The sequence below is a fragment of the Dysidea avara genome, chromosome 3 (assembly GCF_963678975.1).
Source record: "Dysidea avara chromosome 3, odDysAvar1.4, whole genome shotgun sequence".
Classification (NCBI taxonomy): domain Eukaryota; kingdom Metazoa; phylum Porifera; class Demospongiae; order Dictyoceratida; family Dysideidae; genus Dysidea; species Dysidea avara.
Window position 1 is genome coordinate 49,004,482 of NC_089274.1, and position 26,840 is coordinate 49,031,321.

General features: G+C 37.9%; 1 protein-coding gene across 1 annotated transcript; it reads right to left on the reverse strand.

Annotated features, from left to right (window-relative positions):
• Positions 1-199: 199 nt before the first annotated feature.
• Positions 200-25,695, reverse strand: LOC136251443 (CUB and sushi domain-containing protein 3-like). The gene is made up of 13 exons (XM_066043900.1): positions 25,594-25,695; positions 18,144-18,216; positions 14,011-14,505; positions 13,333-13,527; positions 11,601-12,101; positions 9,316-9,498; positions 9,078-9,266; positions 8,843-9,031; positions 8,608-8,796; positions 8,166-8,552; positions 3,141-3,329; positions 3,060-3,092; positions 200-689 (listed from the first exon to the last, which is right to left on the reverse strand). The coding sequence occupies exons 2-13, from the start codon at positions 18,205-18,207 to the stop codon at positions 283-285; spliced, it is 3,021 nt and encodes a 1,006-aa protein (XP_065899972.1). The 5' UTR covers positions 18,208-18,216; positions 25,594-25,695; the 3' UTR covers positions 200-282.
• Between the last annotated feature and the right edge of the window lie 1,145 nt (positions 25,696-26,840).

Sequence of the window (26,840 nt, forward strand, 5' to 3'; positions counted from 1 at the left end):
TGCCATTGTTTAATGTATTTAGTGATACATTTTCTTAACAGAAGGTTACCCTTTCTTTTTAGGAGAAGCCATAGCTTGATGTGCAAGGCCAAAATTAGTTTATCAACTAACAATTTGTAACAGCTTTCAAGAGACCAAAGTTAGCCTAAACCAATGCGAGTGGGCAGTTCATTCTTTACAATCTAGTATGTGTCTGTTTTATTAGAGTTAGCTAGCAGAGTCAATTATTAATAGTACATAATCAATGGTACAAAATATATAAATAGTGCCTTTGTAGTACAGTTACACTTTACGAACATATGAATAATCATAAGTGTTATTAGTCTCAAACTTTGGTCTGGTGTAGTCAATGGCATTAATCACATATCCTGAGCCGCTGGCATCATCAAATGCTGGGTTACACACAACCATGGATCCTTGGCCTATCTCCTCATAGTCTCCGTCTGGACCAGCTGAATACACATTACTTTCTCGTTTTGAGGGTATATATGATGGGTTAGGATTGATGATGACATTAGCACCTTGATCCTGGTCACCTACTGTGTAAGCCACTGTGTTATCAGTGATGGCTAGTTGTCCTTTGGACTTCGTGTTTCGATAGAGTAATACAATGATAACAATTAGTAGGAGAGCAATGATAAACAACAAGAATAATCCTCCACCTACTGCACCTCCCACCAGACCACTGCCTGTAATGTCAAGGGTAAAATATTTGTGATACAATATGGTAAGTGTTGGAGGAACTTTCAATAGCTTTATAAAACATTGCATATAGTATAGCGGCACAACCAAAAATTTGTGCACTTTTTCATAAAGCCATGAAACTTTCCACATAAATAGTAGTCCTCAATACATGTATTTTCAGATATAGTGCCATTGGTAATTTGGCCTTTACTGCCATTTTTGTTTTTAACTCCCTGAGGCAGTAATTAACATGTTAAAACATGGTACCAAACAAAAGATCTTGCTGATAGAAACAACTTGGTTTTTATTTGAAGTCAATAGGTGATTTCATTTTTTAAGTTATGAGTATTTTTATTAGCTGCAAAATTTGATAAATTTATGCATAATTATCTGCCCACAGGTAATTCACACCTCGAGGGCAGGTAAATTTATCAAAATTTTCAGCTAGTAAAAATGGTCATAACTTTGTACTGAAATCACCTATTGACTTCAAATAAAAACCAAGTTATTTCTATCAACAAGATCTTTATTTTGGTACCATGTTTTAACAAGTTAATTACTGCCTCAGGGAGTTAAAGACAAAAATGGTCAATTTTCTGTACAAAAATGGCCATAAAGGTCACCAAGGGTCAACTCAGCAATGGCACTATATCTAAAAATACATGTATTGAGGAGTACTATTTATGTGGAGTGTTTCATGGTTTTATGAAAAAGTGCACAATATTGCCAATTTTGGGGGCTACGCCGCTATACTAATAGGCAACATCAAATGAAAAGGTTTATTTTTCATAAAGTATAGTTGAGATATGTGAACTATGCCACCAGCTGTACTGAAAGTTAGTTAAAGCATCACTGTGCACATATGCATGTATGGAAAATATAGCACAAAGGGGTCATGTTGAGAGGCTGATACAGCATGAGGTGAAGCCAACTTGCTGTATTCAACTCAAGACACCCTCCGAGTGCTGTATTTTTTCAGCCTTTAAGTGTTATTATTGTACTTCCTGGTCATCTTGTTTGCAGAGAGTTCATCTCGCCTGAACTGCTTCAGTTTTCAGTTTGGTGATCAGACTATCAGTAAGTGTTCATAGTTATAATCTATTTCTAGTCATAGAACAAGCTGGTAGGATTAGTTTGGCTAGCTTTAGCAATCTACAATGTCACACATATAGGACGTGATCATTCATGCTGTCTGAGTGGGACTATTTCTGTAACATTCCTTGCATAACTGTACTGTATTTGCCCAATTATCCACATAATTGTACTGTATGACTCATACAGTACAGTTATGTAGCTAATTGGTACTGTATGGAAATGCAGTATGTGTCAGCATTTTGATCCTCCTAGTGTCCTACAATATAGGCTTAAACTTTGAAAAACAGAGTATTATACTTTTGAACAATGTTCAAAATCAAGCCTATTTATTAAGCTCAAAATTATGCTTTTTAAAATTACGCCCTGTCTTATTAGGGTGAATCAGTACTCTTGACTGTTGCATTAGTGACTGCTCTATTAGAGTATGCAGATCTTGTTTCTGTAAGTAATCAGTCAATAAAACTACATGTTTTTATAATGCTTGATGTGCAAGCCTATCTGGTATACAGGGTACCTGACTAAACATTCAGTAGAGCTGTGAAGCACAATACCAGAACTATTATTTGATAATAGTAGTGGACAAGTTTGGGCAGTATAGTGACCATATTGTAAACATGAAAAGGAAATTTCTCTAATATTGAATAGAGACCACATGTTTATATCTTTGACTTTCACAAGAGCTTGTGTACTGTATATGAAAGCATTGGCAGAGCCACCCATGGAGGTATAGGGGAGAGGGGCAACTGGGGCATTCCCAGAGGGCCTCTTGAATACCTATTAAAAAGATTGATATACTCACCGTATTCTTGTGTAGCAAGCTATGTATGTAGTTATAAATAAGGAGATATAGTTGGTGAGGGGCAGCTATTGTCATTGTCAGCATGTAATGACCTTTTTTTTGGTCTATGACTTACAGCTAGGCTGAAGTTGTGATTCAGAGTGGAACCCTCCTTGCCACTGGATCCCCACTTTAACTCTGTGGGCCCCCTTAATTTCTCTTGGCAGCTCTAAGCGTGGAATCTATTATACATAATTTTTGTGCTCTAGCTATTTACATGTACGTACTTGTCATTTTTAATAAGTGGACCATTAAATTAACTAACAAAAAATCACGAGATCTTATAAAATAATAAATACAAAACTAAGAAAATATGCATATGAATTTTTTAATGCCAACATTGCTTGTGCCAACAATTTCTAATTAAAAAGCACTTGTGCTGTTCATGCACAATATAACATGTATCTCCTGGCTGTATATAGTTACATATTATACAGCTTACCTGGTGAATTAGAAGATGATGACTCACCACTAACTATAAAATATGTGCAGTCAAGACAGTCATTTATTGCATGCTGTATACCTGTTTGACACACAACATCACTACCACTCCAGCTCCCATCACTCTGACAGGTCCTAGTGTCACTACCAGTTAGTTCATAACCAGTGTTACATGTGAAACTACAAGTGTCTTCATAAGAAAATAGTGAATCATTTGTCAGTGAACATAATATCCTCCCATTTAATGGATTAAATAAATCTGGACAATTCACTGTGAGACAGATACATTTTTATAATGAGTGTGTAGTGTGTATGTCCACATGGTAGCTAAGCCTGGAAATACTTCCCATGTGTTGGTGTTAGGTTGTGTCCCCTATCTGTGACAGATAAGGTCTGGGCAGGGGTCCCCTCAGGTGGAATTTGCAATCCCCACATAATGTGCATATATAGGTGTGAAACTACTTTACCGAGTCATACTGACATAGGGATATCCCTGCAGGATGCCATCTTTGTCAATGGCATACCTTGTTGTATGCTGGCACTTGTATGCTAGTGGAAGAGTTTGAATATTGTGTGTTATGCCCATCGGTTTGTTTGTACTGTGGAGAGAAAGTAGATCTCCTAGTTACTGAACTCAACAACTGGTGTGAAAGTCTGCATCTCCCCATGCATAATGAGTATGCCAGACTGAAGCTGGAATTTCCTGGATAGCCTCTTTTATACTGACCTCCAAGATACATTGTTTTAAAAAATATTAAAACTTTGTTATGAATGCACACGCAATCTGTGACCAGATTTTGCAAAACTGATCCAAATCGCACATCAGGCAAAATGAAACTGACTCCACCAGTGGATAGCTATACTATCATCATACAGTGATCATGGAGGTTTGGGTTTCTCTGGCCAAAAATATCACCCAAAACCAGCTTCACAATACCATGCTGGTGCCTTGGCAGTATTGGTTAGGTACGTATAACCAAGCCCAAAAGTGCCTCCCTTATGATCCTAAAGCTCGTTATGAAATTTTAAAATTATTTTATTTAATGGAATTTTCTACTGACTAAATGATGCCTTCAGGCAAGCATAACTAGATAACGGCTAAAGCTACTGGCTCACTGTTCAACATCACTTTGTCCTGAGATGTGCTTTTTGGCATACCACAATATGTGTAATGCACGCATCATGGACTTACCTAGCTTTGTCCTCCTTTGTGCCCCATTTCCTTTAGCCCAAGGTGTTGATTCACAGTAGCGCAATGTATGGCCCTACATTTGTAAATGGGAATTGTCCATGTTTTATGTGGTGACTGAATTGATTTCAGAATACTGTTCTTTGTTTTTAATGCTGTGTAATATGAGCTGAACATAGCTGAAAGTGAAGAGTAATGGTCATTTCACTTTAGAGTCAGTAATTGATAGCTGGCCTGGGGCACGCATTCAGATGAAAACATTTACTCTGGTGCCATCCTTTCTTTTGATGCAATATGTGCACGTTCACTAGTCATAATAATAGTAAAAAACAAGTATATATTAAGGAAAAATTAGGAATTTTAAGTTCAATTAGAGATCATAGAAAAAGTAGGGAAACAAGGGAGGTCACCTACATCTGCAGATATACTAGCAAACATTTAATCCCTAATTTAGTCACGGTTTTTAAATCAAACTTAAAATTCTTAATTATCCCTTATACTTGTACTATTGGTTTTGACCTTCGGCATTACTTAAGGCTGGTTTTAAGATCATTTCTGGGTGGTGTGGTGATTTTGGCGATTTCTGGCCTTGTGGAGGATCTGACTTGGCAAAAATCAATGGTGCATGTACTGGTGGATGGCCTGATATGGTTGGCCAGACATTTTCTGTGTCAATTTACTGCTTATCAACCACTAAGAAGCCAGGACAGCCCTGTAATTCCCTGTCTGGACTTTAATTGTGGTCTACCTCCATTTTGAAGTCCATCTCTTGCCTGCCCCACCATCCCCACCCTCCTCCACCCCTTTGTGATTGACACTCGTGATACTACTTCGCTCATACAACTGCTCAGATTTTCTATCTTATTTGACAGGAAACTCTATAAGCAGCTACAAAGTACTGGAACTGGTCTGAAAGGTAATAAATTGATCCATTTCTTGTGCAAATTTCAAACACGTGCTTACTACTCTTGGCAAGTTATACTAACTTGACTCCTTTAAAAAAATGTTTAGAGGGTGTATTTTGAAACTTCTACTGTGCGATTTGGATTGTTTTTCCAAAATATAGTCACAAAGAGTTGCATTATAACATGTCTTTCTAAACAGTTCTCTGTCCTTTTCTATTTCCTTATAACAAAATTTTTGCTGGAATCAAGTCCTACAAATTCACCACTGCCACTTGCCAACTATACAACAGAAGCGATCTAATGTACAAATTACAAATACGAGGATCAAAGCTATGTAATCTATGTATTAAATGGACTTAAGTCACACTCCAAAAACTTAAATACCTATAATTTTCATTCATTTGAAGAGCTCAATCCTAACATACATTCACATCAGTAGCCTCTACCAGCATGGAAAACTTTTGATCCTTCTTTATCCAAAGCACCCCTCTCCTCTTCCATAATCCACCTCTGATTTTGCTTACATGGTAATTTTTTAATTTTAAGTATGCAAAGAATGACACAGGTAATTACGTCCATAAAACATGCATTGTATGAACTGTGGTATGCCAAAGGGCACCTGTTGCTGTTGTGCTCAAGAAGTGATGTCGAATAGTAAAACAATCAAGCTGGCAGCCTTAGCCATTATCTGTCTGAAGGTATCAATCAGTCTGTCAGTCAGTCAGTCAGTCAGTCAGCAGAACATTCCTTTTAAATTCTGTAGCAGCTTATTGGAAGCTTTTAAAGTCATACTAGTGAAGGGACTTTTGGGTTTGGTTATACCTAACCAATACTTCCAAGGAGCCATGAAAGTATTGTGATATTTTTGGCCAGAAAACCCAAACCTTCATGATCCAGAACTACCATACTGTACAATACTATTGTACCATATGATAAACCTGCAAATAGTAGCAATACCTATATTATACTGGAAGGATCCACCACTAACATTATTCCTCCACCAACAAGTAAATAAATTGTTGCCAAATGCAATATAGTCAGTGATACATCCTAGACTAGATATCCAAGATCGCATAATGATCTTCACAAAGTGGTATGTACACCAGTAGAATTACATGAGATATTACCATTATCAGTGCTGGGGGTAACACGTTACTTATGTAACGAGTTATGTAATATTATTACTTTTGTGGTAACTAAGTAATATAACGAAATATGCTATAAAAACTAGTACTATAACTCAAGTTACTTTACTTACAAATGTAACGTGTTACCTAAGTAATGGAGTTACTGTAATGAATCTAATATTATTATATAAGAATACAAGTGATGAAGTTACTGATCTTGTTACTAATCCACTGAGTAACACCTAGCCACAACAAAGTAACAAATTGAATTAATGAATGAATTTCTTTCTCTTGAATACAATTATAACCAAGATTTTAACAACGCAATCATATCACGTGATAAGGTGACCCAAAGTAAAATAATATGTAATAGTATTATAGTTACTTTATTCTATGGGTAATATTTTAACTGTATCTAAATAGTTTTAGTTGCAAGTAACAGCAATATGTAATGAGTTACAATGCACTTAACTAAGTGGATAAGTAAAAGGAAAAATAATTAGTTTGATTAGGGATCAAAGAAATAAAAGGTAGCAAGACAAGGGGGGGTAGCCTACACCTGAAGATAGACTAGAAAACATTTAATCCCTACTTCAGTCTATACCGTGACTGAATTAGGGATTAAATATCCTCTAGTATCAGTGTTGGGGTAACACGTTACTTATGTAACGAGTTACATAATATTATTACTTTTTGCGGTAACTAAGTATATGCTATAAAAGCTAGTAATATAACTCAAGTTACTTTACTTACAAATGTAATGTGTTACCTAAGTAATGGAGTTACTGTAACAAATCTAATATTATTACTACAAGTAACAAAGTCACTGAGTAACGCCTAGAAGTAACGAATTAACGAACAAATTTCTTTTTCTTGAATACAATTATAACCAAGATTTTAACAATGCAATCGTGTCATGTGATAAGGTGCATGGTAGTTGCACATGTGACAGTTTAAGGCTGTGGACACAAAGAAATATAATATGTAATATAATTATATAGTTACTTTATTTTATGGGTAATGTGTAACTGTAACTAAATAGTTTTAGTTGCAAGTAATATGTAATATGTAATGAAGTACTTTTAAAAAGTAATTGCCTTAACACTGACTAGTATATCTACAAGTGTAGGCAACCTTCCTTGTTTCATTACTTTTTATTCCTAATTTTCCTTCTCCTTGTTTGTATACCTTTTTTATAACATTATTACTACTGGTGAACCCGTGCATACCACATTTAAAGACAAAATGGTACCAGGCTTCTTGTTTTCATCTGAACACACATCCCAACTAAACACTTTATTTTTTGAAGGACCTCTGCAATCATTCCAGTCACAACTGAAAACTTGGACAATTCCCATTACAAATGTAAGGAAGCCATGACATGGTACTGCTAAAAACTGACACCTTGCGCTGTCAACAAAGATGAATGAGATACAAAGGAAACACAGGTAAGTCCATGATGCATGCATTTTATATACTGCAGTATGCCAAAAGACACCTGTCAGGCTGAAGTGATGTTGAACAGCGAAAAAATTAAACTCGTAGCCTTAGCCATTATCAAGTTACGCTTGTCTGAAGGCTATCAGTCAGTTGGTCATTCGGTCGCTCACTCGGTCAGTTGGTTGGTTGGTCGGTCAGTTGAAAAATTCCACTGAATAGTTTTTTTTCAAATTTTGTAGCAACCTATTGGAAGCATTTCGTGTCATAGTGAAGGCATTTTTGGATACATAACCAATGCTGTCAAGGTGCCATGAAAGTATTGTACAACTGGTTTCCATCTCTATTTTTGTGAGATGGTGCAAGCCTTCATGATCCCTAATATACAGTACTACCGTATTGTATGATAATATACACACAATACACATAATAAAGTCTTAACAAACTACCTCTTTCACAACTCCATCCTCCTCCACTACTCATCCACATTACTGATGGCCCATCACTCAACACACCACACACATATGATGGGTTTCCACTACCATTAAAGCCTTCTTCACACTTCAGATCACATATTGACCGATATGTGCTACTACAAGACTCAGTCAACATGCTGTTCATTGGTAGTGATGATGAGGGGCACTCCATGATGGTACAGGACACTGGTGAATCACTCCAGCTACCATTAGACTGGCATGTTCTCTGAGGACTACCAGTTAGTACATAACCAGTGTTACATGTGAAACTACAAGTGTCTTCATAGGAAGGAACTCCATCATCTCCCAGTGAACAAGTGATCACTCCATTATTAGGATCAGTAAACAATGGACAAGGAACTATGCATAAATACTTGGTAATATTATCTGATAGTATTAAAACATCATAACACACCTCTTCTACACGCAACATCACTACCATTCCAGCTCCTATCACTCTGACAGGTCCTAGTGTCACTACCAGTTAGCTCATAACCAGTGTTACATGTGAAACTACAAGTGTCTTCATAGGAAGGAACTCCATCATCTCCCAGTGAACAAGTGATCGTTCCATTATTAGGATCAGTAAGTGATGGACAAGGAACTGAAAAGCTATTAAATGCCCATAGTATTAAAATATTACAACATACCTCTTCTGCACACAACATCACTACCACTCCAGCTCCCATCACTCTGACAGGTCCTAGTGTCACTACCAGTTAGCTCATAACCAGTGTTACATGTGAAACTACAAGTGTCTTCATAGGAAGGAACTCCATCATCTCCCAGTGAACAAGTGATCGTTCCATTATTAGGATCAGTAAGTGATGGACAAGGAACTGAAAAGCTATTAAATGCCCATAGTATTAAAATATTACAACATACCTCTTCTGCACACAACATCACTACCACTCCAGCTCCCATCACTCTGACAGGTCCTAGTGTCACTACCAGTTAGCTCATAACCAGTGTTACATGTGAAACTACAAGTGTCTTCATAGGAAAGAACTCCATCATCTCCCAGTGAACAAGCGATCGTTCCATTATTAGGATCAGTAAGTGATGGACAAGGAACTGAAAAGCTATTAAATGCCCATAGTATTAGTAAAGTATTAAAACATACCTCTTCTACACACATCACTACCACTCCAGCTCCCATCACTCTGACAGGTCCTAGTGGCATTACCAGTTAGCTCATAACCAGTGTTACATGTGAAACTACAAGTCTCTCCCTCATAACCCACTCCTACTCTACCAGAACTGCATAACATTATCTCTCCATTGGATAAATTATCACATCGAATTTCTGTATGGGTAAATGAACCAATACTATACCATCACAACTATTATTCACTTGGGTAATAAATTATGTGGCTGTCCCATGTATAGATCATACCAGCTACTGCATGCCACTAAAAATTGGTGCACTTTGTGATACACTTATAAAACTTTCCACACAAATTTCATTCCTTATGAGATTTTGATATAGTTTTGATCTTTGGTTAATCTTGTCTTACTAGTTTTTATTGCTTAGATTCCTATACTTCATTTTAAAATTAATATACTAGTTTTTTTATTATAGTGCATATGTGACTGTTTTAGTAGAAGACTGATTGTTGCATTAAGGTGACTGCTTTATTAGAGTATCTCAAGTGGGCCTCAGCCAACTGGATTATACACAGAGTGTGGTTGTAGCATGCCTTATTTTTTTTACCATGCTACCATAGATAATATACGTAAACATGAATTGGAAACGCACATACAAATGAATACAATAACTGTGCCCTATCCTCGTTACGGTGCGCGAAAAAGTATAGTTAGTACAGGTGGAGTGTTTCGCTTTCTTGTATGCTACCACACGATGTCTGTTGTTTACAGCTGGATTAATTACCACCTACACTAACTGGAGGTTGGACTGGTTAGACACGCTGACTCCTAGCAAACAGTAGGGATACAAAATTCTCATTGTTTAAGAGGAATATGGTGTTTCGGAACAGTTTTGTAATTTCACTGAAGAAACTGTAACCTCAGCATCGTTTCTAATCTGTTGCCTGCTCCACTAGTAACAGGTAGAATGTTATTAGGCTACTTAGGTATTGTTGCTTTACTGTATAGTTCCACTACTTCGATAAAACTAAGCCAAAATAGGCTCTAAGTTTTGTAATTATTTTTCCCACGCAAACTAAAACTGTAGTTAAAGCTTTATTGTAACGTGCCAAGCATTTAATGGATAGTGCAAATGAAGCCATGAAAAGTTGGCTAAAGCTATGCTGCTGGAATATTCGCTAATGCTCACCTGCCACTATCCACCTGTCACCAATGATATTCCCTCCAACATCACCACACACCTGCCCGAGTACATAACATTGAGAAGTTATAACTATTACTTAACAAAAGATAAAGTCAGTCAAATGAGCTAATCCTACCCTCTGCACAAACAAGGTCAATAGCTGCAGACATAACGCAACACACTGACAAAGTAAAAGAAATGTCTACACTACTAAATAATCGGCCTGTGAACAGCCTGCCAACATTTTGACAACTAGCGCACCGTAATGAGGATAGACAAAATATTTTAATGCGCGTTTCCAATCCATGTTTACGTATATTATATATGATGCTACTAATAAGAGGTATGTATTTAATGATCAACTGCTATAAGTATAGCTAGATCATTAAGTAGCATGTAGTTTAGTTTGAAAGCTTATGTGGTTTTACTATAATGAAACATTTAGCCATTAAAGGGGCAATTGTTATTGGTCCAGCTAAATCATAAAGGGATGTGTTGCTTTACTGTCATTGTAAAAGGTTCTATTGTGGAGGTACAATGTCTACCAGTAATACCTCTTAAAGCAACGTGAGCACTGCTTTAAATAATTTTGTGGTGTGTAATATTAATGCAGAAAATTAACACCTTGATACAGTTTCATTTCATGAAGAAGAAGATGGGTAGCATGATTGAAGAATAAAGGAAAGGCAGGGCACAGAGGGAAAACACTCGTTGGAACCCCAAAAGGTACATGCCACACATTAGTTGAGTATTGCACAAAAAATGGTGGCTGTATAAAAACATGAAATATGCTAATACCAATCTATGCTCCAACTTTTCCCCAAGATTTTTAAAAAGTTATTTTTCAGTAGGGGGGCCATGGCCCCCCTTAGAATCACCTATGATTGTGGTCAGGCAAAATTTACTGCGTTTTGGCAATTTCAAAAAAAAAAATTCAATATTGGCGCATGTATGGAGTTTAGTTCAGATTTAACCATTAGATATGATACCTTTTTGCCACTTAAAGGCGGAATTTTGTTGGGCATCATTCGTTATTGGGGGCAATTCCTACTAAACAATACTACTATACTGTATAATAATGTAAATTTCTGCTTTACAGAGATACTGTAATCACTTACCTATTGTGAACTGGATTATTGGTTGTCGTCTATTTATAGTATTATCAGCATCAGTTAAGTTAACTGAGTCTGTTTGATTTGTTGTGAAACCATATAGCACATATCCATCAGTTCTTAAGTCTCTTATTGCATACCGTACACTAGTAGGGTGATAGTATCCTACAACATCTCCTGACTGAATCTCAGTCCTATTATCTCCTGAGAGACTAATGTTCACTTCTTGAGAGCCATTGCTGCCTGTAAATACATTGTCCTCTAATATCACTACTTCAGCAGTTTTATTATATATTTGAGAGTTAGGTGATGATGGCCGCCACACTTGGAAATAGCTAATACTACTACCAGAATTTCGTAATCTTACTCTAGCTCTAATACTAGTGATTCTTCCATTACAAGTGAAATTGAGACGTGGAAAAATCCCCAGTCTGCCAATATCATTATTTCCTAATTGATCATCTCCCATTTGCTGAATGTCAACATAATCTGTACAAATCTGTCCAGCTACAACGGTATAACATGACATGTACATTACAACAAGAAAGCTGTCTATACACAGATTTCACATTTATATAATAACTTTCCAGTGGGCAAGCCATTAACATTATGCATCTCTACCCAAACTAGTACCTCCCCAAGGTCACTAATGTGCTATGAGGGCTTTCACATGCCCACAGGAGACCAGTTCCAGAAAGCAGACTGACAAGCTTTAGACAAAGTCACCCTTGTACTGGTGTTATTTCAAAACTTATTTATGTGTGGAAATAATGGTTTTTAAAAAAATCAGGTCATAATAAAATAGTAGTGTTAAAAGTATACAATTAGCATAGAGCAAGCATAAGTAGTTGGAGTATATAATGAGGTACCAACCAATATCCTGAATGTGAATATTTAAGATTTTAGAAGGTCTGATGTGGCATTATACAGGGGCGGATCCAGGGGCTGGCAAGGGGAGGGGCACAGACAGTAAATGATTGGGGAGAGCCAGAACCCCTGCTCAGTGCTGCACTTTTGAAGCAGCAAATAATCACCTCTTAGTAGTGTCTCACTGTTGCTATTAGCTATTTTGGCCTTTTCAGAGTCTTAAAAGCTGTTTAAAAGGCTCTGAATGTCGTAATAACAGCAACACAATAATTATTTTTAGAGGCGCTTAGTACGTAAGGAGGTTCGGGTGGCAATTTCACAGCATATGTTCACAGTTAGTTTCACTTTGATTCGCTTTTATTTCAGGTGAATTTGTAATAAATGCTGCATATTGTCATGGGTTTCTAGGCCTGACATAAAGCTAGCTAAGTAGCTAGAAGTATGGCTGGCTCCTCAACAAAGTGAGGGCTGGGGGGGGGGGGGGAATTTGCCCCAAATGCCCCATCCTGGATCCGCCATTGTTATATACTAAGTCCCTTGTTACTGTGTTTTCACAAAGCCTTTGCAATTCAAAAAATAATCATACAATTAGAATTGCTCTATAATAATTGATCATCTCATACAATTGTTGTCTTAAAAGTGGGAAGGCCATGGCTACCCATTCTTCTTTATTTTCTCTGCCTATGCAATATATATAAATATCACATGCTTATCACATGCTTACTTTGTGTAGGTATAAATGTGCATGATAACTATATTATGCTTTAGTAATACGGTCTGTTACAGCTTTTCATTCACAGGACTGACCAGTAATTTCATCACAAAAACCACATACAGCACTGTACATATAATTAATGATTACATGTTGTACCTGTTTGACACATAACATCACTACCACTCCAGCTTCCATCACTCTGACAGGTCCTAGTGTCACTACCAGTTAGCACATAACCAGTGTTACATGTGAAACTACAAGTGTCTCCCTCATAACCCACTCCTTCTCTACCAGAACTACATGATGTTATCTCTCCATTGGATGGTGTTGATAGGTCATCACATCGTAAGTCTAGGTGAGTAAATTTGTATATCATAACAAGTTATATCATCATTGATTATCTAGCTAAGGAAATGTGTACCAACCAACCATAGATATCATATCATAGGCTATGTGAATCTGTAAGTTTGTCAACCATAATTAATTACAATTCTCATTTGATTTTGAACTCAACTAATAAATGAAATTTTGGAAGTTAGCCACTATAAACAATATGTTTGTTTGTTAGGAATTTAGTACACTTATTTGAATTGACAGGTATATGTATGTTCAAGTTCATCTGTGTCCCGGCTTTTCGTTAATATACACTCACACCAACTTGCTGGCAAAACATTTTAAAACCTAATAAATGTTAGAACAGAAAATATTTCTGAGTTATGACACTTTATAGATTGGGGACAATTCAGACACATGGAATAGGAAGAGAACACTTGTTCAATTCCACTATAAGTGAATCCAACAAACCACTTGTAGTATATCACTGTAATCACTTACCAATTGTGAACTGGATTATTGGTTGTCGTCTATTTATAGTATTATCAGCATCATTTAAGTCGACTGAGTCTGCTTGATTTGTTGTAAAGGAATATAGCACATATCCATCAGTTAGTACATCCCTGATCACATAACGTGCGTCATTTGGATGATAGTATCCTACAACATCTCCTGACTGAAATTCAGTCCTATTATCTCCTGAGAGACTAATGTTCACTTCTAAGAACTCATCATTACCTGTAGATACATGATCCTCTGATATCACTATTTCAGCAGTTTTGTTGTATATTAATGAGTCAGGCGAAAATGACTGCCACACTTGGAAATAGCTAACACCATTACGATTCCCGCTCTGCATTCCTACTCTTGCTCTAATGGTAGTGATTCTTCCATTACAAGTGAAATTGAGACGGGGGAAAATCCCCAATCTGCTATTATTTAATCGATTATCCCCAGTTTGCTGAATTTCAACAACATCTGTACAAATCTGTCCAGCTACACACATCATAACAGTGTACAACAACAATGATCAACAACAACAATGATCAACAACAATGATGATAAGCACAAACTATAGATACAAAGTGAAAGCAGTATGCGAAAGCTATTATCAAAATGTCATGTTTGCTGGATGATAATTAAATGGGACAGAGGTGTGTACAACTGTACAATATATTATCAGTGAATCAAAAAATGCAAACTGCTTGGTAGAAGTACTGTATTGTCTATAATGGTCATGAGGCTTGTTTCTTTCCAGTTATAGACCAGCGACTATATGTGACCAGTATTTATATATGAGATCAGCATTAATTTTACAGAATCAAATTTATGCCCATAGTGTGGTGCACCCTCCTTATCTGTGCTGTACCCTCCTCATTCTTCAGCACATTTCAGATTTTAGTTTAAAACAAATTACCATATTGTCTAAATTCGGATCAAATACAGAGATTCCACCTGTGGTGCTCCTTTAGGCACTTACCTATATGTTGTCTGGGTATCAAGCAACCAGTACTCATGCGCCATTTTACCATAAACTAATTGACCGTTCTCATAGGTTTCTAATACCTGCGATATAGTATGTTCATGTTGAGCTGAATCCTCTAAAACATTTAATAATTCATGGATGATGCAATTACACATGATATTGAGATTTGGCTCATTTGCAGCACTGCTTGACCTGCTAAAAACATTTCAAAATCTTTTCGTTCAAATGTCTGACACAATATTTATGGCCAATCAAAATTTCACCACACATTTCCTATGGGGAAGTCATAAAGTGCAGTGTCCATCACAGCCCGTTCCCGAACTTGCAATGAGCCAAACCGTATGTGTCTGCTGTTGACACCTTTGCTGTCACCACTAATCACCTGGTTGGCTGAAATGCTAACTCTCTTGAGAAAAAATCCACTTTTAATTTTTAGCTGTTTTTCAGGATCCAGCTCAACTTGTACATACTACAGTACTGGTATCATAGGTGTAGCAAGCACCTCATGGTTAGAGAAGCCAGACATGATAGTAAGGATAAAATAAAAGCTGAGTAGGGACATGCCCAGGAAATATTTTGAAAACTAATACTCTGAGATTGAAATTCAAAGTATATTTAGTAGATTGAATCATTCCAGCAGTGCATTCTTACTTGTGTAACACACTTCTATGTCAGTCACAAACAACATTGCTTGTACAAGAATTAATTATAGAGGTGTTTTTGTCACAATCATCAATCTGAAGTGTTGCTGAGTAGTTTTGTATAATTTTTTATGAATTGCTGCTTGGAGTAATCTGAAATACTGGTGGTAAGTAGACAGTTGAGTAACTTGAGTACTTAATAGATGATTTGAAATAGCTAGCCATATAATTGGTCCTGCCTGTTTCCTATGCCTATGGTACTATCACCTCCAGTAACTATAAATAGGACCAGGCATTTATATACTTTGAGATGAATACAGTATACTTGTAGTGTTTCAGTACTTGTAGCATTTCGGTTTGCCTAAAGAATTTTGTTCATTCTAAAACTTGTCAAATAAATGTCCAGAGAAATTTGCATATTATTAAGTACGGTAGTACTTAATGGTAGGGATCGTCAAGGTTCACGATTTCCCGCCAAAAAATTACACACCAAAAGCAGACTTGCAAAACCATCTCGGCGATTCAGCAGTATTGTATTACAAAAGTGAAGTACGATTTCGCCTTCAAAACGACACGAAATGCATCCTATGAGTTTCCACGAATTTAAAAAAAAATTCTATCTGATCGAATTTTCTAGTGACTGACTCCCTAACTGATGCCTTCAGCCAGGCCTAGGGGGAAGATGGCAACAGCTACAGTCCTACTTCTTGCATGAAAACGGCTCGCTTTGCCTATAGATTAAACCTTTCCTACACCGATAGAAATACAATCCTTGCGCTAGGGTCTTACCTTTCATCGTTCTTTAATGTCGCCATCATCCTGGATTCACTACAGGTAGTGTTAATAACTCCACAAATGGCTTCAATGTACGGCGCCGTCCGTTTCTTATTTTTTTCAATAAGAGTGCTCGCTAAATAGAGTAATCATAATCTTCGCGGTAAAATATTCGAATACACGTGGTTGAAAGTTCGAAGTTGATTTTGAGCAGGAAGAGCGAGCTGTTCACAATCGGGAAACTTTGTACGTGTAAGTGAATATATTTAGCGACTTATATCTTTTGTTTCTGGCAAAGTTAACTGGCAAAATTAATATTGCTTGCGTTTGTAAACACATTTCTTTGCTGTAAACAACGTATCTACCTCAAGTATTTGAGCGATATTAGAAATAATTCGTAGCAAAATAGCGTTAGCTAGTGGTTATTATTGCTTTGTGTGTTTTCTCTGAGGCAATTTTGGGTGCGGCAATGCCTTCGAAGGAAGCGGCACGGAAGAGTAGAAAGAAGGAGAATAACAGGGCGTACTATGAAGCTCATACAGAGTCTATACTCTCAGAGAGAAAGGACAAGTACAGCAGTGAATGCCGATCACAGCGTCATGCTAATGAGTACTACAAAAATGTAACAGCGTCGCGTGAGAAATCAGCTGAAGCCACCAAAACATCATTTAACAAAGATTTAGCAAAGTCTTGCATTGAATCAGCGGAAAGGCAAAGGGAATACTACCATCAAGACTTGGAAAAGTAACTTTAGTGTCCTGTGTAATAGAAACTGCATGCACATAAAAGATAAGATTCATGCAATGCTTGTAAAAAGTACACAAACAAGTGGAACAAAAAATTAGGAATTTTCAATATGAGTAGGGATCAAAGTAATAAAAAGTACTGAAACAAGAGAGATTATCTACCACCTGAAGTCATGCTAGTACACACGTAATCCCTACTTCAGCAGGGGCTGGCAAGGGGAGGGGCACAAACAGTAAATGATTGGGGAGAGCCAGAACCCCTGCTCAGTGCTGCACTTTTGAAGCAGCAAATAATCACCTCTTAGTAGTGTCTCACTGTTGCTATTAGCTATTTTGGCCTTTTCAGAGTCTTAAAAGCTGTTTAAAAGGCTCTGAATGTTGTAATAACAGCAACATAATAATTATTTTTAGAGGCGCTTAGTACGTAAGGAGGTTCGGGTGGCAATTTCACAGCATATGTTCACAGCTAGTTTCACTTTGATTCGCTTTTATTTCAGGTGAATTTGTAATAAATGCTGCATATTGTCATGGGTTTCTAGGCCTGACATAAAGCTAGCTAAGTAGCTAGAAGTATGGCTGGCTCCTCAACAAAGTGAGGGCTGGGGGGGGGGGCATTTGCCCCAAATGCCCCATCCTGGATCCGCCATTGTTCAGTGCCATTATATCTTAAATCTTGGCAACTGAAGTAGCGATTACGTGTGTACTAGCATGACTTCAGGTGGTAGATAATCTCTCTTGTTTCAGTACTTTTTATTACTTTGATCCCTACTCATATTGAAAATTCCTAATTTTTTGTTCCACTTGTATATAATATATGCTTGCCTATTATATCTGTATATTTGAAAAAATGCATTCCAAATCATTACATGCAATGCAGAAACAGTCATATTCTGTCATTTCAGGCATCCCTTGCAAATGAAGTGCAAATTTAGTTTGGTGAGACAGTTAAAGTATCAGGACTATATGCATTCATAAACTACAACATACCAGCAAGTTGAATGCAGCACAACAACACTGCAATAGTAGTCACTATCAATCCAGTAGACTCCATCAGTAAACACTGGAGAAACATGGTATATATATAAAAGCAAATGGCTATATTTACAATAGTAAATACATTTTCAATCAAAACATAAACCAGAAGCTATTACAATGTACCTTGGTTGGTTGGGTGCGAGTCCTAATTCATGTCTTCAATATGTGATGCACATGTATGAATGCATGGAGTAAATCATAAGTTACTACGAAACAAAATAGAGTCTAAGACTATGTTATGCATTACTGAGTATTGCTAATTGTCTTACAATGCAAGACAGCACAGTCTGACTTAATTATTTTATTAGGTGTCTGGGTCAGTATGAATGACTCACTTAGTAATCCAGGTCAGAACTGGATTAATTAAACCCGAGGCATTGGGTGCTCCTTAAGTGTATTGGCTAAGTGAAATAAATGGGATATAGCTATATGACAATTAAACTATAATGATCAGTTAATAGGCATACTGTTTCCACATAAGTATACAGACAGTAAAACGTGTTTCCTACAAGTGGGTGTGCATACCTACATAAACTTTGAATTCATCACACCTTAACTTGCTGATAATTAGTGTGGCTCCACATATGCTTATACCCGATAAGTGGAAGTGGTTCATGAAAGAAGCTGGCCTGCTGCAAGTAAGACGCATACAATAACAATCGATACATGGCTCCACGTAAGCCTGCAGGCAGCAGCTGACATGTGCAATTGCAGGACTCTGAAAGAGTATACATGCAGTTACAGTAAGTATACCAATGATTAGTATACCAATGATTAGTGTACCAATGATTAGTATACCAATGATTAGTATACTAATGATTAGTATACTAAGTACTAATGATTAGTATACCAATGATTAGTATACCAATGATTAGTGTACTAATGATTAGTATACCAATGATTAGTCATTGATCACAGACTAATAAGCAAAAAGAGACCTAAATACGAGCTTCTGCATGTGACCTACACAGCAATTAGCGCCTCAGCAACTGAACAATGGACACTGGACCAAGCAACGTGAATGCAGATCTCAGCAAAGAAAAACTCAATTCACCTTTCACCCATCCCATCACTACTCCAAAAGAAAGACCATGCTTACACTCAAGAGTGTTGGCCAATCTATATATACTAGACAGATGCAAACAGCATCGTGGGGCGAGCCTGAACATATTTAATGGGAGTATGCATAGCAGCAATAGTGGTCATATACAAATCTGATAACACAACGTAAAGCATAAGCAAGCAAACAAAATTATTATGTAGAAAAATCAATGTTATTGTTGTGTGACTGATTCATTATTTTACATACTAATTCTGCCTTCTCTGCTGCAAGATTGTGTCCCTTTGCCGAGCATATCTTGTTCTGAGTATTCTCTATTTCTCCTTCGTCTTTCTTCAGCTTCTTCTGGTGTTTCTCGGTCCCTTCTCAATCTGTACAGCTGTCTCCTTCTTCTAAGCCGTTCTTCTGCATTCATTTAGCCAACCTTAGGTGATTTTCATATTCACGCGCTGATACACGTGTTTCATACGCTGTAATCTACGTCGTATATTTCTCCGTGACATGGTCGATGAGACGAACATATATGGAAGTGCTGTAATCTACATCGTATATTTCTCCGTGGCATGGTCGATGAGACGAACATATATGGAAGTGCTGTGATTTACGCCGTTTATTTCACGGTAAGTCCGTTTATTTCAGGGTCTCTTTCCGATTTCTTCTGTAGTTTTTTGGGCATGGTCGCTGAGACGAAAGTTACGTGGGCGACTCGCTAGTGTGGGGCTCGCTCAGGCTCGCCCCAATAAAGCTGTCTGTCTGTCTGACGGTCACGCTGCCGTCGCTGCTTATTCACCAGACTTGGCGCGAATCGACATAGTCTGTGCTGATAATGAAGCGATCATCATCCGCCTACTCTAAGATTGTTATCACGAGTTTACGCGTGCTTCCGTTCGGTCTCTACAGCGCGTAGAAGGCCAAGGTGTAGAGAAAACTTGAGCAACATTCCTTTGAAAACCACAGCACATATTGTTCAAGTGGTAGAACGCCTGACTAGCGTGTAAGAGGTCGTGGGGTCAAATCCACGTGTTGACAGATTTTTTTTTCTTTCTACTCAGTACCTTTTTGTGAGCACCTTTTTAAAACACGACTTTTAGCTCATCATATCTTGGCATGCAAAGCACATATCGAGGCGGGACTTTAGCGAAATTAAACGCCCATCATCTGGCAACTCGAGTGTTGTTGTAGCAAATCAATACGTGCTTTTGTTCGCTCTTTATAGGGCGATGAAGGCACTGGTGTAGGGAAGGATCACTGAAAAGTTGAGCTACATTCCTGTCAAAACCACTGATAAACAACTGTGGCGATTTGTGCACCTCCCTTAACCCCAAGTTATTATAACCAGCCAGGGTTCAATCCCCGCCTATATAGGTCATAACTTTTTTTTCACTTTTGGGACCTTTTTGATGCACCTTTTTGCTCTATCTGTTCCATGCAAGTCTTCATCTACAAACTCTTATGATCAGTTTTTCAGCACTGGCACTGAATTACCTCACATAATAGGGACTCTTATAGTACTTTTGGGACAGGGCAGACAAATTGCCAACATATTTGTCCATCTGTGTGTTGGTCCAGTGTGTTGTATTAGAGTAGGTAAAAGCTTCTTTCACCAGTATCCAGAATATCTACATCTTTGTTTTAAGCACATAGGTGTGCACTGACATGAAAAACTGTTTGTTCAGACTTACCTCAATACTGCTGTAGTAATAGGCAGCTTGCATGATTGAACAAATACTACTGTGCATCTGAAAAATGATAATACTGGAACCATGCAGATCCATAGTTTACACCGAGGAACTGCATCTGACCTGGCACAACTGTTTCACTATCCTGCTTACATGCTTTCACTCTAAAGATTCATACAATACCTTATTGGTCAATTACACTGCAGGTGTTTCAAAACTGGGTTTTTGTATGGCAAGAGGTATATGTGTCACTGCAACATCAGAACTGAAAGTGCATAGGACAAGTTCTGAACTTTTGCTTGCCATGCAGTAACTATAACTGCAAATTGTGTTGACTTTAAATTATGCTCAAGTTCATTTCTCTTTGTGACAGTCGGTAAGGTAAACATCAAAATGTAGAAACTGAAACTGTACCGTGTGTACACAACCTGTATGTAATGTAGGGTATACTGTATACAATTGCCTTAGCTCGCATGCAGTTTAACTAATTAGCTAGCCTTGCATGCATGCTTCACTATAAATTATTATGTACTGCATAAGGATCATGTACTTTAAAGCACTATCGACATATATGCTACACAGCAAATATAGGACACTAATATTTATGCTTGGTTCCCAATATATTAATTACTGTTGCTCATGTAAAGCAGCAAAGGTTTCGTTTGTTCTATACAGCACGTTGAAGTCACTGGTAGGGAAGATGCACTGAATAATTAAACTACATTCCTGTCAAAACCACAAACAATAAACTTTAGTGTTTTGCATCATTAATGACATAAGAAAACCTCATGCTCTTTAAAAAATGTGACATCGCCATGTACCCTACATAGCTACATTAGCAGTGCTGGTGTTTAAAGCTTAGTCCCTCTTCGTGGCATTAAAATGTTTAATGTGGAGATGGTCCTGCACATAGGGCAGGTACCAATGCTAGTCTCTTATAAAACTGAGTGGCAGCATCACCTATGAAAATTAAAGGAGTAAATGAGGCATTCTCTAATTCATGAACCCGCTGTTGGTATTCATGTCTCTTTTCCCTATCATGACATTCATATGCAAAATGGAGAGGTTGATATGAGGGTACACTGCAGGGGCGTAGCCTGGATTTTTTGAAGGGGGGTTCCAGCACCAGCATTGAGTTACTAGAAGCAGGGGTCTGGGGGCTGTGCCCCCAGCCGCTGAGAGACTTTCAATATTTTAATAAATCAAAACTCAGCAAATTGCTATATATTATGCAAAAAGTACACTAATTATGATGCATTAAGTGGCCCTGGGATGAAGGTAGTACTACTAGATAAAGTCACCTAGTGGAAACAGACAGCATAACACATAGAGACACATATAGTAATCTGTAAGTGATGGTTATATCTCACTGTGGTATAGGAGCCATGAATCCACTGATACAAATGACAATCAAAACAATATAACTATACAAATATGCATAGCATGAATTCATTTTGCATAACACAAGTGATAAATTACTTGAGCTCTATATCTTTAAACACTGCACACCAAAGCTATAGCAGTATAAGGTCATGCTAAGTTTTGTATTTAATGTTGGAATGTCTGAAAAACTTCATATGGACATGGATATTTACAGGCATGTTCTATTAGAGTATACCTGACTGCTCTATTAGAGTATATACGTGACTGCTCTATTAGAGTATATCGATCTTTTTAACAAGTTTTGAAGAGGGCTCATTTTATCTCTGTAAATCCTTCCCTGAGAGATGAATATAAGTTTTATCAATTGTGGTGCTGTGCCATTACACTATATTGCTCACTCATTTTGTCCAGCCATACTAAATGGTGTGTTAGGATCCTGCTTGCAGAAGTCTAAACTTTACATGGGGGGGTTCCTGAACCGCCCGGAACCCCCCCCCCCCCTCCCTACGCCCCTGCACTGTGGTTAAAAATTCTGACATCAGTGTATGGCCTCTCAAATCTTCCTCCCCAAAAACCATTAGTTGCAATGTCAAGCCTTGTATTATCATCATGTGAATGGTTAGCAGCTTTGTATTGAAGGGTCTCACCAGTAAGAGGCTGAAGGTGGGCTTCAGTGACAACATTGTTACAGACCTCAGAAAGTAGGTTTGCAGTTACATCATAGAGGGAAATCCACCCTTTGGACAAGACAGAGCATGTTCTATGGTAAAAGAGTGACCACAAGCACAGGCGGTAGAGCAGGCAGATGGTAGCCAATGATAATGAAGTGCAATTGCATCACGAAAAGCAGTTTTATGAAGCACAAAGTTATGAGACTTCAATGGAAGACAAGACAGCCAATTGAATGCACCCTAAGCCTTCTCCTGAGCCATTAACTGGGGAACACATGCTAGGAGGAAGTTCATCTAACAAATGATGAGCAAATTGAAGTTGCTCTTGATAGTGTCTAGAGTGAATTCTAGACCCTAACTGAAACTGTTCATATATACAGTCACCAAGTTGATGTACTTGAGTGATTATCTAGCCAACAAGACAAGCATTTACTTCCACAGAGCAGGAATGCTACTGAGATGCAACAAAAGGATCAAAAACACCAAGGCCCCCTAACCACACAGGCAGGGAAAACAGTTTTCTCTCGATCTCACCAGGGACTGTTCAACCCAATAAATCAGGAAGGAAAACAGATCTAATAAAATGTCCAAGTGGAAGGAAATGGTCTGTAGAAACACGAAAGAAGTAATTCTGTTGGAAAGAGAGACTATGACATAATGCAGCATAGAGGTTGTGTTTGAGCAAAGAGGCTTAAGGTCTTAAGATCAATCCAAACATCTACTTTACGTTTCAAAAATGACTGTTCAAAGACAAGGGTGCCAATTACACCTCCGATGTTTGAATGTTGCAGTCTCCAAAGATTGTTCTAGCATAAGTCGTAATGGCTTGTTTAACTATCAAGACAGTCTTAGTAGCATAGCCATAACAGGGCCCTACAGTTGATAACAAGTCTCACCATTGCTAAAGCTTAGAAAGCTTGCCACCAGCAGTAGAGTCATCAGCAAACCTGTCAGACTTTCAGTGCTGGTCACTGTAAAGCGTTAATAATAATAATAAATACCAGTGCTGCTTTACGAGACCAGTAAGATGAAAAATCAAGGGAAAAGTTCCAATGGTGTACATGGCCATAGCCAGCTACAGAGGATCACCCTGGGTAGTTCCTTCACTAGAAAAGATGGTACTACCTCCTGTAAACAGAAAAGTATCAGAACGATAAGTTTTATCACCCAGCGTGAATGTCATACAGCTTTTAACAGATATGTATTCAACCTTGTTGATCCTAACAAGAACATAATTACTAAACGTTTGTGATCTTTCATTAAGAATAGAAGGCAAGATAATGTTGGAGTTGGCACCCTCATTGGTTGAAACATCAGGGTGAAACATTTGTGGATGCTACAGACAAAGCAAACCTCTTAGCAGATTATTTCTCATTTGTTTTCACCAATGAAGATGTCACTCACATTCCTACACTAAGTACTGATCCAACACCTGACATGCCACCAATTCAGATACATGTGGATGGCATATACCAAATACTATCAAATATCCAACAGCATAAGGCATCCGGGCCTGATAATCTTCCTGCTCGTTTTCTTAAAGAAGTGGCATATGAAGTCTCCCCAGCCTTATCATTTTTTTCCCGGGCTAGATGGACTGCCTTATCATTGATTTTCCAGGCTTTTCTAGATCAAGGTACACTACCAAGTATCTGGAAAACTGCTAAAGTAGTCCCTATTTATAAGAAAGGTGATAAATCAGACTCATGCAACTACAGACCCGTTGTGTTCCTTATGTGTACCTGCTGCAAAATATTAGAGCATATAGTATATTTAAGTGTGTCTAATCATTTAACATCCTTTAACATTTTATGTGATGAACAACACGGTTTCTGTCACAAAAGAAGTTGTGAAACACAATTAATTTCTACGGTAAATGACTTTGCCAAGTGTTTGAATCAGAAGGGCCAATGTGAAGTACTTTTACTTGACTTTTGATAAGGTCCCACATCCCATAACATTCATTATGATCACACCTGTGCACAACAATCTTTTTGATTTCTGCACAGTAACAAATATAATGTACAAAACTCAGAATTGAGTATGACGTGAATGTAAACATTGAAGTTAATTAAACAAGTGTATTAATTAGTCTAACAGTAGTCAAACTAGCATTTTATAAAATTCTCACATTTATTCTTGAAAATGGATTCATGCGTACCTAAAGATAAATGGGCGTGGCTCCACATATGGCGGTACAGACAGCAACACATTTTTCGGGTAAGCGGGCGTGGCTCACGAAAGGTTACTCTATCTTTAACGAAGTGGAATCTTACGTGCATCATAGAACTACTTTATTGTAAAAAAGTGTACTACACGAAATTCAAAATATCACGTGATAAAATAACGAAGTACCATGATGCGGGGCGGTGACGATAAACTGCATGTAACTGATAATTAATCTTTCCTATATTAAAGCAAGGAAAAAACCCGAGACCACTGTAGCTAACTCTACTAGTTACTAAGCCATGCCTACTAACAAGTAGTATAGCTATCACCCCTAGATCGCTCCTTCAGAGCTAGTCCCTGCCAAAATTTGCAGGTAAAAAAACTAGTGCATTACTGGTAGTGCAATCTGATACGACCAGCTTTTCACTAACAGCACTAACCTGGGTATAGATGCGTCTTTCTTTATAAGTGATCCTCCGATTTGTTGCAAATAGTAATCCAATCGCGTACAAGAGGCGTGTCAGACTTCAACGAAGTGTGACAGTCGGTCAAAAATTTTTGCCTTCTTTTATGTACCTACATTAGGGTCCGCAATCCGAAAAATCAACTTCTACAAATCAATCCCCCTACCATTGTGGGATGTTCATTGTAGTATCCCATTGCTTGATCCACCATGAAACCGGAGGCACGATTGTTGTCTTCACAGAAATATCATTTTCAGTATCTCACAAGATGCAAGATTTATTTTTAAAATTTCGTGCTCCACACAAAGGACCGGATGAAACTTGCTACTTAGCCAAATCGTATCCAGAGTTGTTGTAGTTGAAAAGTACGCACAGAAATAAGTAAATGATTTGCTGGGTGCCCGGCACAGGGTTGCTTTCTTTGAAAAAACAGACAAAGAAATACGAAGTTTCGAATTCAAACTGCCCTACCACCCAGGGCAAGAGAAGCCAACTATTCCTCATAGTGTTTCGATACGGTTGGGTGCATAGTCTGTCTATGCTGTTAGTTTGGAAAAGATCTGAGACTTCTCACCATCTGGGTGACGAGCGTCAAAATTTTCTGCAGCATCAAAGAATTGTGTCGCGCTTTCTAACCATTTCCAGCGCTTCTGCAGCCACAACAATCATCAATTATAAACTAAAACTATGGAAAAAGATGTCCCTGAACGTTTGGTAACAGCGGTTGTCAATCATTGTTTCATCCACAGCTTCCACGCCTCGCTCTAAGCTATGCATCAAGAGAGGCAGCAAAATCGTCCAAATTTGACTTCACCTCTCACGCTCCACAGCAGCTTCAAATCTTCACTAGATCACCCTACATCACCATTATGCTTCAAAACATCGCAAAACAAACCGAAAAATGCACAAAATCTTTCATTTTTGATTCGAGCTGGGTGGAGCTCCTGGTGAGCTGCTGGTATACCACATCATATGAAATCATAGAAATACCAACTACTACTACTACCAAACGTTTTGAACCATCATTTATCATCATTCTGAACAAAATTAAGTGACCAGTGTGGCATCAGAAGTACTGGAAAGCACTTTGGTACGGTGGGGACTATTCTACGGAACGGAACGGAACGGAACGGAATGATGGACTAAACCACGGAACGGAACGCTTTCTCAAACTGAAGCTTGCAACTTACCATTGCTGAAACTTCCCTTATAAGTTAGCAGTG